This window comes from Sinohyriopsis cumingii, chromosome 1 (genome assembly GCF_028554795.1).
Source record: "Sinohyriopsis cumingii isolate HCF-2022 chromosome 1, ASM2855479v2, whole genome shotgun sequence".
NCBI classification, from domain to species: Eukaryota; Metazoa; Mollusca; class Bivalvia; order Unionida; family Unionidae; genus Sinohyriopsis; species Sinohyriopsis cumingii.
This window is the reverse complement of record NC_142961.1, coordinates 86,828,449-86,847,149: the sequence shown is the minus strand read 5'-3', so window position 1 is coordinate 86,847,149 and position 18,701 is coordinate 86,828,449. Positions and strand designations below refer to the sequence as shown.

The window sequence follows — 18,701 nt, the reverse complement described above, 5'->3', positions numbered from 1 at the left end:
ATGCAGCAATACTTAATCCCTCAGGTTATACATGTACCAATACTTAATCCTTCAGGTTATACATGTAGCAATACTTAATCCTTCAGGTTACACATGTACCAATACTTAATCCTTCAGGTTATACATGTAGCAATACTTAATCCTTCAGGTTATACATGTAGCAATACTTAATCCTTCAGGTTACACATGTACCAATACTTAATCCTTCAGGTTATACATGTAGCAATACTTAATCCTTCAGGTTATACATGTAGCAATACTTTATCCTTCAGGATATACATGTAGCAATACTTAATCCTTTAGGTTATATATGTAGCAATACTTAATTCTTCAGGTCATACATGTAGCAGTACTTAGCAGTAGTTTCTGAACAGACATGACATTCACCATCTTGTTGAGAAGTCAGATCCAACTGCAAACTGTACACAACCAGATCTACCATTGCTTAATGTACATGCAGATCTTGCTCTATGCAGTCTGTAAGGATGAATCAGAGGAACACAAAACATACACCCAGATCTGCTGTCACATATTTCACTTGTAAATCAGGTTCTATGTTGTCTGCAGTTGGACCTGACTTACATGAGTATATATGGTAAGTCTGATCACAACAAAATTTTGATGATTACAACTGTCTACCATGATGGCAAGACTAAGTTAAACAATTCATGGTTTTTACACCCTGTAAGAGGAATGGAACAAAACTTGGTGAAATCTTGTCTTTACCCTGCAACTCACAAAAATATTTTACTTAATCAATGGTACTTACATGTCGACTCCAGCCTGAACAAGTTAAAGTTTTTCAGCAGATAATCATGAAGAGTCAAAAACTGCAGGTTCAGCTTCGATAATGCTAGGCATCCTGCAAAATAAATTGACCTTTTGGATATCCATTAAAAATAAATATCCTGTTGATGAAAATGTTTTGATCTTATGCACAACAGTATCATATCTTTTATTTTTTATTTTGAACTTTACAGACTTTAGCAAATCAAAATATCTATTAAAAAATGAAATCATCATGGCACCGAGGTACAGAATAAAACATCTATACAAAACTTTGTTATGAGCTGAACGTTTGTCATAAGAATCCAAAATTGCACTAAGTTTATAATAATTTGATTAAGTATAGTGTATACACAATTTTTAATACTTACATAATTCTCTTTGCTTAATACACATATGCATGTATATATTGATAATTAATATTAAACACATTTTTGTATCATACTTTATCAATATTATTAAGTACCAGGGCCTGGGAAGTAATTAGAAACCATATATACTAGCTTATAGGTCAAATCCAACTACAAAAACAACACAAACCCATATGTGCAGCAGCATAATGCACTGACAGATCAGGGTCTATGCTGTTTGTTCAACTTATTACTATTAACAAACTACATAAACTCAGATCTGGGTTTGTGCAGTTTGCAGATGGAATCGACTTATACATAAGTACATATGGTAAGTGGCATGCATGTATACACTGACTTACACGATTTTGACTTATGCTAATTTCATGTTAATGCAATTTCATATTAATTTTTTTACTTTAATTTTTTTGTGAAGAGTAAAAAACATTGAAATTATCTGTCTAAAACAAAGCAAAAATTGTATATTATTTTATAGTTATTTTATACTGAATTATGCCACTGCTCTAGAGAATACAACTATCGCATAAGTCGGGGGTTATCTGTATGGAAGACATATCTGTCATGAGTATACTGAACTGCAATAAATTTATTAAACTTTAATGCTGCTTGAATATTTCCAGTATGATTCTCAATATAATTTTTATTATGCCTCTTGCATAATATTTTATATGACAAAGTCTGAAAGGAATTTAATTTTACATTTTATGTTCTACTGATTCCTCCTAACAAACTGCACTGACCCAGACCTGCCAACATATTATACAACAGCAGATATGGGTCTGTGCAGTTTGCAGTTGGACACCATCTATAAGCAAATATTTGTGGTATATACAGATTCCTCACTATAATGCAGTAAAGGTGAGTCATAAAAATGTACATGAGAGTGTTATAAAGAGGTTGTCTCAAACTGAGATAATTCTAATATCAAATGTGCACGCATTTCTATCCATGAAAAATACTTGTGTTACATGAGGGACCAGTCTATACTTAGCCACTTTATAATGGGATCCATGAACATACTGCTTATATAAGAAGAACACTCTATACTGAGCCACTTTATATTGGGGTCCATGAACATACTGCTTATATAAAAGGAACACTCTATACTTAGCCACTTTATAATGGGGTCCATGAAGATACTGCTTATATAAGAGGAACACTCTATACTAAGCCACTTTATAATGGGGTCCATGAACATACTGCTTATATAAGAGGAACACTCTATACTGAGCCACTTTATAATGGGGTCCATGAACATACTGCTTATATAAGAGGAACACTCTATACTGAGCCACTTTATAATGGGGTCCATGAACATACTGCTTATATAAGAGGAACACTCTATACTGAGCCACTTTATAATGGGGTCCATGAACATACTGCTTATATAAGAGGAACACTCTGAACATACTGGTTACATGAGGGTCCACTCCTTACTGAGCCACTTTATAATGGGATCCAATGTCATACTGGTCATATGAGTTACCACACTAAAATTGGCCAATTTATAATGGGATCCATGAACATGCTTGTGTTTAATGACGGATCACTTTATACTTAGCCACTTGATAATGGGATCCATGAACATCCTGGTTATCCTAGGGACCACACTAAAATTAGCCACTTTACTGTGAGAAACAAATGTAAAATTTGTAACATTTATTCAGATGGTTGGGAGTATTTAGACTAATAAATCATGATAAAAAAGATATATTCATCTTGAGTTGATCATAAAGAACTCAGCACAAGGTACAGTAATGATATGCATGAAATCAGATCATGGTATGTGTTGCGATATGTATCACTTTAGGTCAAGGTATGTATCATGATATGTAACAAACTGGCAAAAGGTATGTCATGGCATATACTTATGTATCAAACAGGCAAAAGGTATGTCATGATAGGTATCAAATTTGGTCAGGTATGTGTCATAATATGTATTAAATTAGCACAAGGTATGTATTGTGATATGCATCATATGAAGACCTTTGTATCTCCATTGCAATAGCAATGCACAGCTCTGGTGCAGAAGTTAATCCATTCCCAGTGTATACTTGGATGACAACTCATCCACAGTGGTTTTCACTAAGTACTTAAGTTTCCTCGAACTTAAAGACTCAAGAATATTTGTAACTTTGGAAAATTCAGCAAATGTTAATGCTGACGTGAATAAAATAAAGCTTAGACTATCAGCAGGTGTGCTTTATAAGGAAACCTGACACATAAAAATCTTAAACCTATTGCTTCCCAATAGAATCCATGTTTAAATCTCAAACCTATAGCTCCCCAGTAAAAGCCATTTTTAAATCTTGAAACAATAGTTTGCCAACAGAAAGCAAATTTTTAAAGTAAATTATCTTTCTCCGAGAATACTTATCCAATCACATTACATTAGGAATATTATCCTACTACCTTGCGAATCCAGCCCTACTAAAAACAAAAATCATCTTATGCTATTTTCAGAGAAAGGGCAGTAACTCTTGCTATTACCTCCCCTTGATACCACCAGTTGTCACGAGTTTTTCACTGAGCAAGACATTAACACAGATGCTCACATGGCAGGGTGGTTTGGAGGGTTTTTATGTAATGTGATTGGGTAAATACTCTCGGAGAAACATAATTTACTTTAAAAATTTGCTTTCTCCTTCGAATACCTTCCCCAATCACATTACATTATAATAAGTAACAGGAGGTGAGGATTCTGAGCATCCAGCCTCTACCTCCGGTATTCTTCTGGAGATGAGTGGCTGGATTCCTTAAATGAAATATAACCCGTTCTCCTAATGATCCAAGCAACACAGCTTGAGCTTCCTTGATCTACGATATACAGGATATATATTTTGATTTAAATTGACAAAAATCCATAACATTATTTCCAAAAATATATATATATATATATATATATATATATATATATATATATATATATATATATATATATATATATATATATATAATGGCTGAGAAGACGAAGTTGAGATCTTCTCACCTACCAAAATTTTCACTGGCAAAGCTGGGTCTGGTGGCCATCTGTGCTGCTGCCACTGGTCATACCAGATCCAATGTTTCTTTCTGTGACACTAAATCTCTGAGGTAAAAATTCTAGAAGGTTGACTCTGCATGACAGCCAACAGAGTCCATAATGTCTTGGATTGAATTATTGCATTCAAAAGCGAGGTTCACAGAAATAGCTCTGATCTCGTGAGCTGTAATACTCATGAGGTGACTCTGATCTTGAGAGATCTCAGAGTACGCTGAGCATATAACCCACTTCAGCTATGAAGCAAGGGCTTGAGGGGTGATGCCTTCTTTTCTGGCCTTGACTGGGAGGAAGTGACCTTTGCACATGCCAAGACTTGTCTCTGTGTGTCTCAAGTAGTGCTTGCAGGTGCAGATGTAAGGCTACTCTGATCTGGTGAGACATCAGAGTACACTGAGCATATGACACCCTTCAGCCAAGAATAAAGGGCATGAAGCATGGTATACTGTGTTCTGTCTCACATGAAAAGATAACTGCTCATACTACAACTTGTCTCTGTGCATCTCAAGTAGTTACCCACAGTTGGCAATTGATTTTTGGCAACTGGGCCTGGTTGTGTAAGGAGGATGACCAAACAATCCAAACTGAACAGATAGTTTAGGTCAACTGAAAGGGCATGTAGCTCACTGATCCTGCATGTGAAAGCTAAAGCTATCAGGCATCCTGTATGATGGTAACTTTAGTGAAGCATGAGCAAGAGGTTGAAACTTGTTTGAGTTGATTCAAGTTAGAACCGAAGACAAATTCCATTTTGGAAATAACGTTATGGATTTTTGTCAATGGAAATCAAAATTAGCTAACAGATCTGAGAGATCTTTATTGTGCCCAATGTCACATCTGCCATGATGCTGGATTGTGTCCATGGTCATAGATACCTGAGAGCTCGAACAGAATCTTGTATGGCTGCTGTTCTCGACATGGCTATGTAAGAAAGTGAACAGGGACACTGGTTGACTACCAACAGGCGGTAATCTGTTCTAGGCTATGAATCCCAATGGTATCATAAGAACCACTGAACCCTCCAATCTGAACTGAAGAGAATTCCGGTATTCCTGTGAACATAAAGGGGGATGCAGCCCTCTTACCATGCATGTTGAAGCTAAAGCTATCAGTAAACATGGTCTGTATGATAGTGACTTTAGCAATGTGTAGGCTAAAAGTTCAAATGGGGTTTGAATCTAGCCATGTTAAAAAAGCCTGATTGGATTCCTTCGGAGACAAATAAGGGATACTGGTCAAAGAGACCAATATTGTCTAAACGATCTGATACATCTCTATCCCACACAACAAACATGTTGTCACAATGCCAGAATGTGTCCAATATTGTAGGGCTGTAGCCTTTGGTTGTGATTAGGGTCCAACTGTTTCTCCTCCAGAACAGAGCAAGAGAAAGTCAGCCAGTTGAGGGATAGAGGCACACAGATGGTGATATAGATGGTTACTCTCAAGATACTTTCCACAAATGAAGGTTTGAATTGTCTAACTTGCGAGGCTGTCTTGGTAAAAGTCAAGCATGTAGAAGAAGAGGGCGGTCTATTCAGGTTGGCCGGAATCTTCCTGGGTGTATTATCATTGGGAAAAATAGATCGGTGATACAGGGCTATCTGAATCATCTTGCCATTATGAGCCCATAATTGTAGTACCATAGGAGGGGAGGCAGAGGCCCACAACCCCTCACAGATAGCTGACAGTGCATCTCACAGCCCAAGCTGCTGTGTCTGGAACTGGAGAGATGAAGGTGGGTAGCTGTTGATTCCACCTGTCATCAAGTGGTTGATCATTGTATGCCCTTCAAGTGTGTGAATCCGAGTGACTTCCAACTGATAGCTGGGCCATTCCGGGACATGACCCCTTCTGGATTGATTCTCAGCAAAGCCAGTGATGCAGCCAAAAAGTGTCTGAATTGTATGTTGATATGAAGATTGTTGCACCCACGTAGAAAATGCCAAAACAGAACACCGGACAAATGGTCTGGTACCTCTCTGTTTAAGGCGACAGGTCATAATCACAGTTGGATCAAAAGAGACCGCTTCACCCCAGAATCGATCTTTACAGAAATGAAAGGTATTGATGACAGCCTTCCTTTCTAGGATACTGTTGAGTAGAGGCCATTCCTCCAGGTGTCACACTAATGAAGGTCAGCAACAGGTGGGTATTCCCACCATGTGCACTGGTGATGGTACATTAACATTATTTCTGAGTGGGGTTCTTCAGCAGGATTCCAATGGTCAACCAGCCTGAATTGCCCCAATGATGTGCAAATGATCGAATTTCAGGTGCGATCTGGACTGCTTGATTAAGAGGACATAAAATGGGGCGCCAATGTGCTGGCAAGGTCCACATAACAAGAAAGCGAAGTGGGATCTAGTCGGATGTCAAATAATAGCCAAGGAGTTGCAAGAACTCTCCCAACAAGTTCGACAATTCTGGGAGCGTGAACACAAGGGGATGCACAAGACTCTGGTTGGTTAAGAAGTCCATGCCAAAATGGACGAAATTCTGGGATGTACAGTGGTCTGACTTTCCCAGTTAGTGAAAAGGCCTAGATGATCTAGCAGAGAAGGGAGATCACGATGCCTTGGAGTAGGATAGAAATTACCATGTGTTTCTTTAAGATGCTGCCAAGGTACGCTGCTGTCGATGTAGATGACAACACCCAGAACTGGAATCCCTAGTGTGAGTGAAAGCAATGGGGTTGATGAATGCCAAAGGGAGGAATGGTGAGTTGATAACGGTGTGGTGGTAAGTGGAACATAGAAACTAGCAATAGACAGGGTGGATAGGGATGGGGAAGTATAAATCTGTCATATCGAGACTAATGGTATACTCATCCTGTCTTACAGAGAGGCAGAATGACATCGCCTTCCTCATCTTGAATAGGGTAAGCATACTCCAGTCGATGATGGCATACACGCCAACCCCTGGTGAGGAAAAAGTGTAATCCAAGTGGACAAAAAGAGTAATCCGAGCAGAAAAAGAGTAATCCACATATAACATGATAAAAATTCAATGAGCATATGTACAAAATGATTTATTTATCCCTCTGGACTTTTAACATCAATTACTGCTTCAAGTTTTCACATATAACACTTTGAGCTTTAAAAAGCAACAGACTCTCATACTGCATTTCAAAAAACTTTGTACCAGCTGAGACTATGATTTGCACACCAGTAGAGCACTAAGTGCTGGCTTATTAGAACCCAGATCTAAATTCAGTTTTACTTTTATTAACAATGCTGAACAATCTCTCACAGTCAGCATTAGAATGGTAAAGAACCAAAACTCTTTTCATAACCTGACAAAGATGAGGAAATTTATAACTTCCAGTTACTGGGTCTTTTAACTGGCAAATAAGATGAAAAAATCAACTCTGTCCACATGAAGAACATTGTCAGGCAGAGTGCCATCTTGATACTTCAGGAGTTCTCCTTCTAATTTATCAGCAGCCTTTCCTGCAGCATGGTGCATCATATGATAGAAACAACCTGATACGAACAATGATGGAGACATTTTTCAAAATATAGTCTGCAACTCCTTTACGAATTCCAGTCATCACTGATGCAGCATCAGCTAAAAACCCCACACAGTTCTGCCAACTTATATTTATTCAAAGCATTATCAAGCAAATAAAAAATTGTTTTCTTTAGTGGAATCTACTGTTAAGTCTGGTAATGAAAGAAGAGCATTCTGACTTTGCACTTTTTGTTGTCAAAGTCTCTTACACAGACTGGGTACAACTTTTTGTCATCATAATCACTGCTCCTGTCTGTTGCAATACTAAACAGTCCAATTTGCATGGCTTCTGCAATTTTAAGTGAAGTATCTTCTGCTAAACACCTAACAATATTAGATGATTTTGTTCTTGCACATGCCTATTTTCTGCAACTTTGGAATCAGGAAGCATCCGTTGAACAAAGGACCAATGTAGTCTTCTACTGCTAGGGGTAGTCTGTGTTCTTTTAAGAACTTGGTACATAACGCCTCTGCATTTATCAAATTCGTATGCACAGTTTACTTCTGCTGTAAAAAAATAAGTTAATTTAGTACTGGAGTTAGTAAAACATGCTAATTAAAGGTTTCTGTTTTATCACTATGACCAATATTGAAATCCTTTCCACACAGCCTGCAAGGGGCATGAAGCTGCCTTAGAGTGAAACGCTGTAATATGTAGTTCATGTATTAATCTCTGAATCAATTTTTCATCTTTTCTAGTCCATCTGTGAAATTGTTTGAAAAACATTTTTACTCTAACACCCGCATCGACTAGAATAAATCTGACTTGACTTTTAGCGCCAAATACCTACAGACTGGTTGTGTACCAGTTATCAATTTGAACAAAGGATCTGCAAGCAAAGATTACAAGTTAGAAAACCAGTCTTTTCTCTCCTCACTAAGCCAGACAGCTGCTATAAATAGAAACCGAGGTCAAAAGTTTGAAAGTAGAACCAGCCTATTTCTTGGAAATAGGGCAACTGCTATAAATAGAACACATTACTGTTAGGAAAGTGAATGTAAGTCTATGACAAGCATACTCTTATGTTGTAGTTACACTGAAGCCGTCTTTTCTAGAATATGGTCTGTGGGATTAATGGGATGTTAATAAAAATAAGAAAACAAATTATTAAATTTTTTTGGAGGGGGATATACCAAAAACACGTAATCCGAATACAATTATGCCTAAGGCATAATTTAGTGGGGAAAAAAGCGTAATGATTACACCAAAAGCATAATGGTTGGCATGTATGTGATGGGCCTCCACCTGCTGTTTGCATTCCAAAAGCAAGTCTTGAGTAACTCATTGGGGAATGTGTCCTTAGCACAGTTCCCATGCCTTTTATGAACAACCATATCCTTCTGTTACTGAAAGGCATCCCTCTCCCGATCTGGCAGTGTATCATGTGGAGAGGTGAGAGGATTGTTGATGAACAAAACCTGAAGCCACTTTGAGTGTCCTGGATCAGGCCCCCTCCTTTCTGTGGGTACAGGGAAGTCCAGTAAGTTCAAAACAGTTTTATATAGCTACTGTACTATTACATGAAAGGGGCTGATGTGTGTGCACATGTGATGATCGTCAACTCATCGCCCTTACTGTGCACCGGGTTTTCATCTCCTTCAGCTTCAAGCTCTGAATAAGTCATGCCAAGTGGCTTTGAGTATAAGCCACAAGTACTTGAGTATCTGGTATTTCTGGTAAGGACAGCACTGCCGGCATCGCCGCCCTTTCCAGCACTAATTGCATCGCCATCCTTTTCTGCACTTTCAGCATCACTGCACTGCCAGCCTTTCCAGCACTGCCGGTATCTCTGGCCTTTCCCGTACTGTTGGCATTGCAGCACTACTCGCTTTTCCAGCACTGCCAGCCTTTCCAGCACCGTCACTGCATGTATGTCAGTAAAGCACATACCTGTGCCAGCCGCTCCAAAACGTTGGTTATATGCAATGAACTTTAGCGGGGGGGGGGGGGGGTTCCAGCAATCCCCACCCAGGCTTGCCACTGAGGCTGATTTGGGGTGGAAACTATGGAGGTCAGAGGTATCCTGCTGTGATCTTGACAATCTCTCTTTCCCCTCTGCCACTTTCTGAAGTACAGCAGTGCATGCATTTTCCAACCAAACACTGCATATTTAGCTCCTTCCCTTCAATGACAGACAGGACGATCTTTGTGCATGTGCATGTCATGTGTGTAGTAAACATTCCCTCTGAAATGACACAAGATGACAGGATGATCTTTGTGCATGTGCATGACGTGTGTAGCAAACAATCCCCCTGAAACGACACAAGATGACAGGACGATCTTTGTGCATGATGTGCATGTCATGTGTGTTGCAAACATTCCTCCTGAAATGACACAAGATTAGAGAAAACAAAGCATACATTAGCAAATTAGTATGTGACTAAATAACTAATAGTATAAATCATCCAACTCGGCAGCCCATACTACATATCATAGATGTTGTATACCTAACATAACAAAGCTGGAGTCATGGTAAACTTCCATGCTTTGAAACTGCATATAAAATGATTAAATAAATATCCTGTGAAAATGACACAAAAGACACAAACTAAAGCAGAATCTAATAAAGGGTTGAAATTACTAGGTTGCTAAAACACTGCTGTAATGAACAGACCCATAAACGTGTCGTATCATAAACATATGTCCTTTATTAAGCTTAAGTACAATGCAAAGGTAATAGAGAAGGGACAATGTGTACATACTATAAACCAAACCAGAGTCATGGTAGGCTACCATGCTCTGATACAAGAAACACACCCAAGTAGAAACTAGTAATATGTTGAAATTACTAGGTCACTGAAACAAAACACTGTTGTAACCACATGTTATAGACACTGCGTAACAGACACCATGTGTATATAACATAAACAAAACAAGAGTCATGGTAGACTTCCATGCTCTGAAGTGGCATGTAGAAGATTTAATTGACATATGCTAAAACAACACAAGACACATAAACAAAAGCAGAAACTAGTAATGTGTTGAAATTATTAAGTCACTAAAAACACTGCTGTAACTAACAGATCGGTGAAGTGTCATATCAGAAACCTATGGCCCTGTTTGAAACTTATGCAGCATATTTTGTTATTAATAATTCTATCAAAACAGCATGAAATACAAATAAATAAAGCATAATTATCAAGCAGCAGAATTTGCTATTAAGAGCTCCGTAGTGGAAGGAGTAAGTGAATAAAGTCAATTGTAAACTAACCCGTAATGACCTTGTGTAAGGTCAACAATAGCATGGTGGGACAATGGTCCTAGAAGACTAAGTCCCAACAAGTGACAAATCTCTCAAAATATTGGCAGAAGTTGTAACATAAAGCATACAACCTGCAGTAGGTTGATCAATCTGCACTATAAATGCAAAATGAATGTTGGATGGGTCCATAGGAACACAAAAAGGGCTGGGTTGTCGGAGGTTATTGCACTGCATGTGTCTCAGCACACAACAAAGTTAAAAACTGGCAAAACCTGGTCATATCGAGGGGAGATAATGGGCAAAAGTTACTGCCCTTTGTCTATCTAAAAATAGACAGGATAAGACGATTTTTTTCTTTAGTAGGGCTGGATTCGTGAGGCAGCAGGTTAATATTCCTAACGTAATGTGATTGGGGAACGTATTCAAAGGAGAAGCCACGTTTTGTAGGATTTAATCAAGAGACAATCAGCATATAAACATTAAGTGGTTACCAGATAATTTATGTTGCTTATCTATAAAACAAACATCTCACCCTCCCCTGAATAATATTCATAAGGAACTATGTTTTCATCCCATATTACATCCTCGATGGGGTAGAGTGGCATCTCATTAATCCTCTCCTGTTGAGATGGGCGTCTCTCATGCTTGGAGACCTAAAGGATAAAGAAAATACTGTAAATATTTACAGGCCATAGAATGTCTACTGTCTTATACCTTAGGTGGATGAGATCTTCTGGTATGTGATTGATGATCTTGCAATTTTTGATATGCCAAAACAGAGTCGCACACTTATTTATTATTTACAAGTCTGCTTATGATATACTTTGTTACCATAATGAAAAAAAATCACAAATAACATGTACAGTATGTACTCAACATGACTGATAATTTCATTAACAACACTCATGAATATATCAGGTGAGCTGAATGGTATTATAATATGAAAAAGTTGGAGGACGTCTTAATGTTGTAACTTGTATCCTTAGCAACCACATATACAGCCTGATGATGATGACATATACTGGACAAATTGTTCATTATCTCCTATGTTAAGTCTACAGGACAAAAAAAGACTACATAATAATGTAAATACAGTACCACTTCTGTGAGCTTTTAAAACAAGATATTACAAAAAGAATTTATTTATCCTGGTAATTATATTATGTATAGATTAAAAATTATGATTTTAACAATGTCAAAGTACTATTTAAAGAAAGTGTTTCTCAAATCACACAATCCCTTGCCAACTGTACTTGCAAGTAATATATTAGGCATTATTGCTTACATGACAAAGTCATGAAGGATGGTGTCTTAATCAGAGAATCAGCTCATATTTGCAACTATATTATAATAATTTTTATTTACAACAAGGTAAATTTATTAAGGTAGAAGTATATTCCTAAAATGATGACCAGTTTGCAAGAGGTTTTATGACATCAATAATAAAGGACAAAAATGATTGTTGTATTTTCAAATAGTTGCCAGAACAAATTACTTACAAAAATAATTTCATGTGTGAAATATTTACCTCTGTTAAAAGTTTTGAAGTGTTAAGCAAGTCATTTTATGACATTCAATAAAATTGTTGTAAAACAGCACAGTTTTCAGAAAAGGTAATTTTATGACTTATCATAAAATGGTCCTAAAAAATTGCTTTCAGTCATTTTATGACATTCAATAAAATTGTTGTAAAGGGGCACTCACCAGTTATTATGTACTTTTGAGAGACTGATGTATGTAAGGTGAAACTGTTTGCAATTGAAACATGCACAGTGGAGAGAATGTTGATGTACCTTGATGCTACCTTGATGTAATGTGGCTGACATTTTTTGGATATTGTACTTATAGAAATTGTACATAATCTAAGTACACTGCTAACTAAAATGACTGCTCCCTTATGTTAAAAACACCCAGCCTGAATTAGTCTAAAGGTCAATATATTTAGCACCATTTAAAATAGGGAAAATGAATTTTGCCCAACTAGACAATACCAGCTTCTGAAAGTGCAAGGTATGAATTACTACATATATAAATGTAAAAAAAGGTTATTGGCTCTTTTTTTTTTTTAACAATTTACCTCTTAAGTCCAGGAAATGAAAATGACCAAGCAGAGCTAGCAGTTTTTGAAAGGTGCACATCTGGAGTAAGGCCAAGCTGTATACTCTTATGACCCATATTATACCCATCAATCATACACCAAAATAAAGGGAATTAAAGGTTCTTTGAACAATACCTAAGATATACAAGGTCTTTTTTAAATAGCCAGTATAACCAGTGAGGAAGCCCGGGGAAATTCTTTTTCTTTAAAATTCTAACCGTATGCAAACTATGAAACTGTAGAGCACCACAAAAACAGCACTGCTTTCAGAAAAGGCAATTTTATGACCTGTCATAAAATGGTCATAAAAGATTGATTTCAGTCATTTTATGACATGCCATAAAATGGACCTTAAAAAATAGTGATGCTTTCAGAACAAAAGTGATTTTATGACATACCATAAGTCGGTCCTTAAATTTGTACACTAAACTCGTGCATGTTCAAGATAGTATGACTGACCATATACCTGGCAAATTTAAGAATTTTCAGATCATTGTCACAATGTCTCCATTAGATTCAGTATATACGGTTTTACACTTTAGAAGACTGTTCATTTATTTCAATCCATTATTTTGCTTTTCAAAGGCTGATGTCATTCAAAATATCTTGGCAAAAATTTCAAAAATCTTGAAGTGAGAAAGAAATAAAATGTAAAAACAGCCGCTATCCAATTTAAAAGCCAATTAAGAAATCATATGATTTGGTTACCTATAGTAAGAGTGTTAGTTTGGTGACTCCCCACCCCACTCTTTTTTTCACTTGGATGTACTTAGTATAGTTTAATCTTTAACTTATCTCAGCATGAACAAATTCTAAAGGCTGATGATTGTGAGCAGTTTTCCATCTATACTTGAATAAATAAAGGTTTTATGTGTGATACAGACAAGGGCTGCTGCACCTCAGTATCAACATGTCTGATGATGGAAGGGTTTCAAATGCATACTTGCTTACACATCAGCATCCACATAGATTTCATTTGCAAGATTAAGTAGTTACATGTTTTGGCTGAATAAACCAATTCAGGTCAAGAAGTTTGGATTTTAAAATAATCTTTGCTTTTTTGGGGCTGATTTTAATGGCACTTGTAACAAATTATAGGATGTGTCATGCTAAGAAAACGGCAGCAAAGTGCCTTTCCAATAATGTTTCCTAACGAAATAATTTCATCTTTTGCGTAAATACATGTAAATGAATCATCATGTATATAAACTAAAGGCAATTAGTGGAGACAATTATGTTCTTCTGGACCATCAAAAACAAATATTATTACTCTTTACTTGCAGATGCCACTACTTTTTCATTATTACAATATGTACTCACTTTTAAGTTAAATCCAACTACAAATTGCACAGACCCAGATCTACCATCACATAATACATCAGCTGATCTGGGTCCATGCAGTTCATTAGTAGTAATCAATAAAACAAACAACACAGACCCCAATCTGCCAGTGCCAAAAATGTGCTGGCAGATCAGGGTCTTGCAGTTGGATTTGAGTTAATATATAATGTAATTGTATTTGTCCAAGAAAACAGGAGTTTGAAGCAAAATATTTTCACCAACAAAGTTGCCACTTTTATCAAATGTATTGAATCTCCTACATGAATGCACAAAACCTGACAGAAAATAAAACATTCTTTCAAAATGGTACAAATTTTCAAAAGCCTGAGAACAAGAGTCTTACCAATAATTCAAGCAAAAATTCTGTGTCATATTTGTCTTCCTCTCCTTCCTCTGGCATTGGTAAAAGGTTCCTTAATGCAAGCAATTTGTGTAGCTCAAAATTGCTGAAACAAATTGACACAAGTAAAACAGGATAAAGTAAAGGTGCACATGAGTCACAAGTAAAACAGGCTAAAATAATGGTACACACGAAACACAAATTAAAAAAAAAGCTATAGTAAAGGTACATCCGAGACACATGTAAGCCAAGGTAACATAAAAGTACAGGTGAGAAGTATGTCTATTACAACGTGTCTTTCACAGCACTACGATATGAAAACACAAAACTGTATGTCATGATATATATCAAATATTTTCACAAAGGACCCAAGTTCAATGTAAGAAATATTACTCATAACAAAAAGTGCATGCTTTAAAGTGTTAAATCAAAAAGAGCCCAGTTGTGATAGCCGTGTCAAATATACAATTTCTAGCAGGTAGCTATGGATGCCTACATCTGCTATCCAGCCAGACTATAGATAAGATTGGTTTCCACTTGGATAGAGAGGCTGGTACCAATCCCATCATTCATCAATTACTACTGAAACAAAGTGCATGCTTTTCCAGGGCAGATCTGGGAAGTATTACCAAAACAAGAGTCCCTTGATGAGACTGATGCTCTACTGGCTGAAACAGTTTTCAGAAATTCAAGATAAGACCATTTCTTCCTTTTAACTGCAGAGTGTCGAAACCATCTTTGATAATCTTCAGTGATCTCTGATATTCTTCAATGGAAAGCCCATGTTGATATGACTTTCCATTTTAAAGAAGTAACAATGACAAGATTTTCAAGATCAATGTCATGGTGGCCACATTCAAATCAAACTGGCATTGTTTCTATTTAGCACCAAACATACATCATAAGAAGTCTTTTGGTGAAAGCACAATGTTGAAATGACCAGTCTTACAGCAGAAGAAGGAACAAGATTTTCCACATGGCAGTTATATTAGGAGTCAGATCAGTATCATTTTTTTTATTTACAACCAACTAAACATAATAAGTCTTTAAGTGAAAAGTCCCACAATGATATGGCCATTCATACTGAATGCCTGATTGGCACCATTAGGACCAACCAGACGTCATAGGTTGTTCACTAAAAAGCCCATGTTGATGTGACCATCCATAAATAAAGAGTAGTGATAACATTTTCAAGATAGCCACTGTGGTGGCCATATTGGACATCAGGTCAGCATTTTCATTTTATACCAAATATACATCATCAGAAATCTGGTGAAAACTCCACAGCAATATTATGTTTCTTTCAGAAGGATTGGCAATAATAAGATTTTTAAGATGGCGATATTCTCAATATCCCTTAAATCTAATTGAAGCAGAGTAACCGGAGTCTCTTAAAAGCTTATATTTGTTCCACCATGTAAAACTGGATCTTTCAATATTAAATGTCTCTTAGATAGAAGCTGGAGAATATTAAATTGGTCCTCCATCACATAGCCTGAATCAAATTAGTCAACAAAAAGTCCTGCTTGAATTCAATTCTGGTGGCATCCACTCTAACCTCAAGAGCTAGTATGTATAAGAATCTCACATGGCCTTGGCTTTATTCCATGTCTGCTGTGTGGACAACACAATGCATCCAGATGAAACAGCCTGAGCTACTAGATTCAGGTATGTGGGCGTTTTCGTGAAAGCACGGAAGTGGCTGTAGACTAGAAGGTGGGAATACAAAGGGTACAACCGCAGGGTTGCTTTGCTGTGATCTTTGAGCAACACAGTCACTGATAGAAATGCATATATCTCTGCAAGCTTGAGGTAAATGGAAACAGCTATAAAACTGGAGAGTATCAAGTTGCTCCTCTGAGTACACAAGCCATGAAAAATACTGACTCCAAAGCATATCTGTTGGTTTGTTCTAGGCTATGCTCAAAGATAGCCATGGTGACTAAATTGAGTATGGATAAAATATCTTTGATGTTGCAAATCAGTTGTTTCTAAGCAGGGAATGGTCCAAGTGTACAGAAGTTGGATTCAACATTCCCAGGCCTGCAATATCTTTATCAATGGCTGGGACTATGGTGTTGAAGACTGATGTGTGTTTTGTAGAAAACAAGAAGTTAAATCGAATTTGTTATTATGAAAAGTCTGGCCTGTTAGATTCCCGGATCTTTGTGTTGCCTTTCAAAGTAGTGCAAGATGTCAACTGCTTGACCAGACTGTCATGACTGTTTCAAGGAAACCTGGTCTTCTTGGTTAAAAGGTATATGGATTCAGAAATTCAATAGGTGGCCAATGACAGTTCAAGAAGAAGGACAAGACTTGAGAAGCAAAATCCTGAACATTTTTTCAAAAGATGCAAAGAAGGCTAAGACTTTCCTGGACATCAGATTGATTAGGGACAATAGGGTCTGGAAACACTTCTTTCATGTCTGAGTTGTGGGACAAAAGAAAGGAAGCAAAATACTGCAACGGTAGTGACAAATAGGCCAAATAAGCAAAGTATCCACCGGAAAATGGTAATCTCCAGGCACTGGCTTTTAGCATCATCAAAATAGTGATGGGTCAGTATTATGGGAAAATTTGATCACCAACTCAAGTGCTGGATGTGAATGTTGTAAGTTTCAACAGTTGGCTCGGCAGAAGGGGGGAGGGTCATATTTCTAAACTGGCAGCCACCTTCCCCTACTGACAACCTCAATAATTTTATCTCAGCTGTTGGCCTCCATTAAATCCATGACTAGACTATCCTAGACAGCCAAACCCTAGACATATTTAATTAGCATGGATTAATTCTGCAGTCATATGTTTTTTGGAGTGTTGTGACAATGGTTCTTGTAATTAAAGTGGGAATGAAATATCTATTCAGAGGTTTTAATTGACTGTATTTTTTCAGTGCCCTTGGATACAATGAAGACCACAACTATAACTGTGATATAACTAAACTGTGTTTATCATCACCAAGTAACATTTTTCTCATCAATGCAAATGTAACACACCCTAACAGCTACACATACACAGTCACTTAAAACAACAGAAATCTTTTTGAGTTCTTTTACCTTTAATAGCAATTAGATTCATGAGGTTAATGTCGCTGTATAAAAGTTGTACAAAACTTGGCTAACTTAATCATTCGTAGAAATGGATGAGCAGAGGAAGTATGGTGAGAAAAAAATGAGACAATAAATTGTAAATTTATTGTTTACATTAGTAAGAGTAGGTCTTCAAGTGCTGTAAGTTATGCAGGGTATCTTTTTTTAGGTCTGCCAGGAAGCATTCTGTCAAATTTAATCAAATTATATTCAGCACCTTTGGAAAAAGTAAAGTTAAAGTTTTTCCTGTTTTTAGTAAGAGAGTTCATCTGGCACAATTTGTATGAATCTGAATGGTTTTCATGCCTAGAGGTTTTATGTCAATATGGTCAAATTCTGTTACAAGTTGTTCAAAGGATTTTCTGTTTTTGCAACAGCAGTCATATCAGATCATAAATTAACATCATCTGTAAAAGAAGTCTAAAAGGCCATCAAGCTATGATGCTTTCTATAAACCAAGTCCAGTTTTGTTAAACAATTTTGGAGAAGTCATTTAAAGGTGTTTCTATTTTTAGTAACAGCAGCCATATCTGATGGCATATCAACATGTGCACAAAGATTCTAAAAGGTCTCAACGCCAGGATCATCTGTGCAGTTTTGCATGTACCTGTGTGAGCAAAATGATTTGTCGATACACATATCTTCAAAATGATGACCTAAATCTTTACCAAGTTTCACGGTGATTCATTGAAAACTGAGACTTGTTGCATTCACAAGATACAGTCATACACTGTATTAAGCTGTAAGTTAAAAGTTGCAGGTGAAAAATAATTTTTTGGACATGCATCTTCAAGTGATGATCATAACATTTACCAAGTTTCATGGCATCCCACCCAAGTCTTTAAGACTAACTGCACTGACAATATTGTTTGATGGATGAAAGGATGAATGGACACAAGGATTCCTAAATGCCTTCATCTAGA

General features: G+C 36.9%; 1 protein-coding gene across 1 annotated transcript in view; it reads right to left on the bottom strand.

The window, feature by feature from the left end:
• Positions 1-18,701, bottom strand: part of LOC149807289 (RNA helicase aquarius-like) — a 141,861-nt gene that overhangs the window by 79,939 nt on the left and 43,221 nt on the right. Inside the window, exons 13-15 of the mRNA XM_089964880.1 lie at positions 14,696-14,798; positions 11,446-11,566; positions 770-862 (exon numbers count right to left, since the gene is read on the bottom strand). Of these exons, the coding sequence (XP_089821006.1) occupies positions 770-862; positions 11,446-11,566; positions 14,696-14,798 (317 nt within the window). The remainder of the gene's footprint in view (positions 1-769; positions 863-11,445; positions 11,567-14,695; positions 14,799-18,701) is intronic.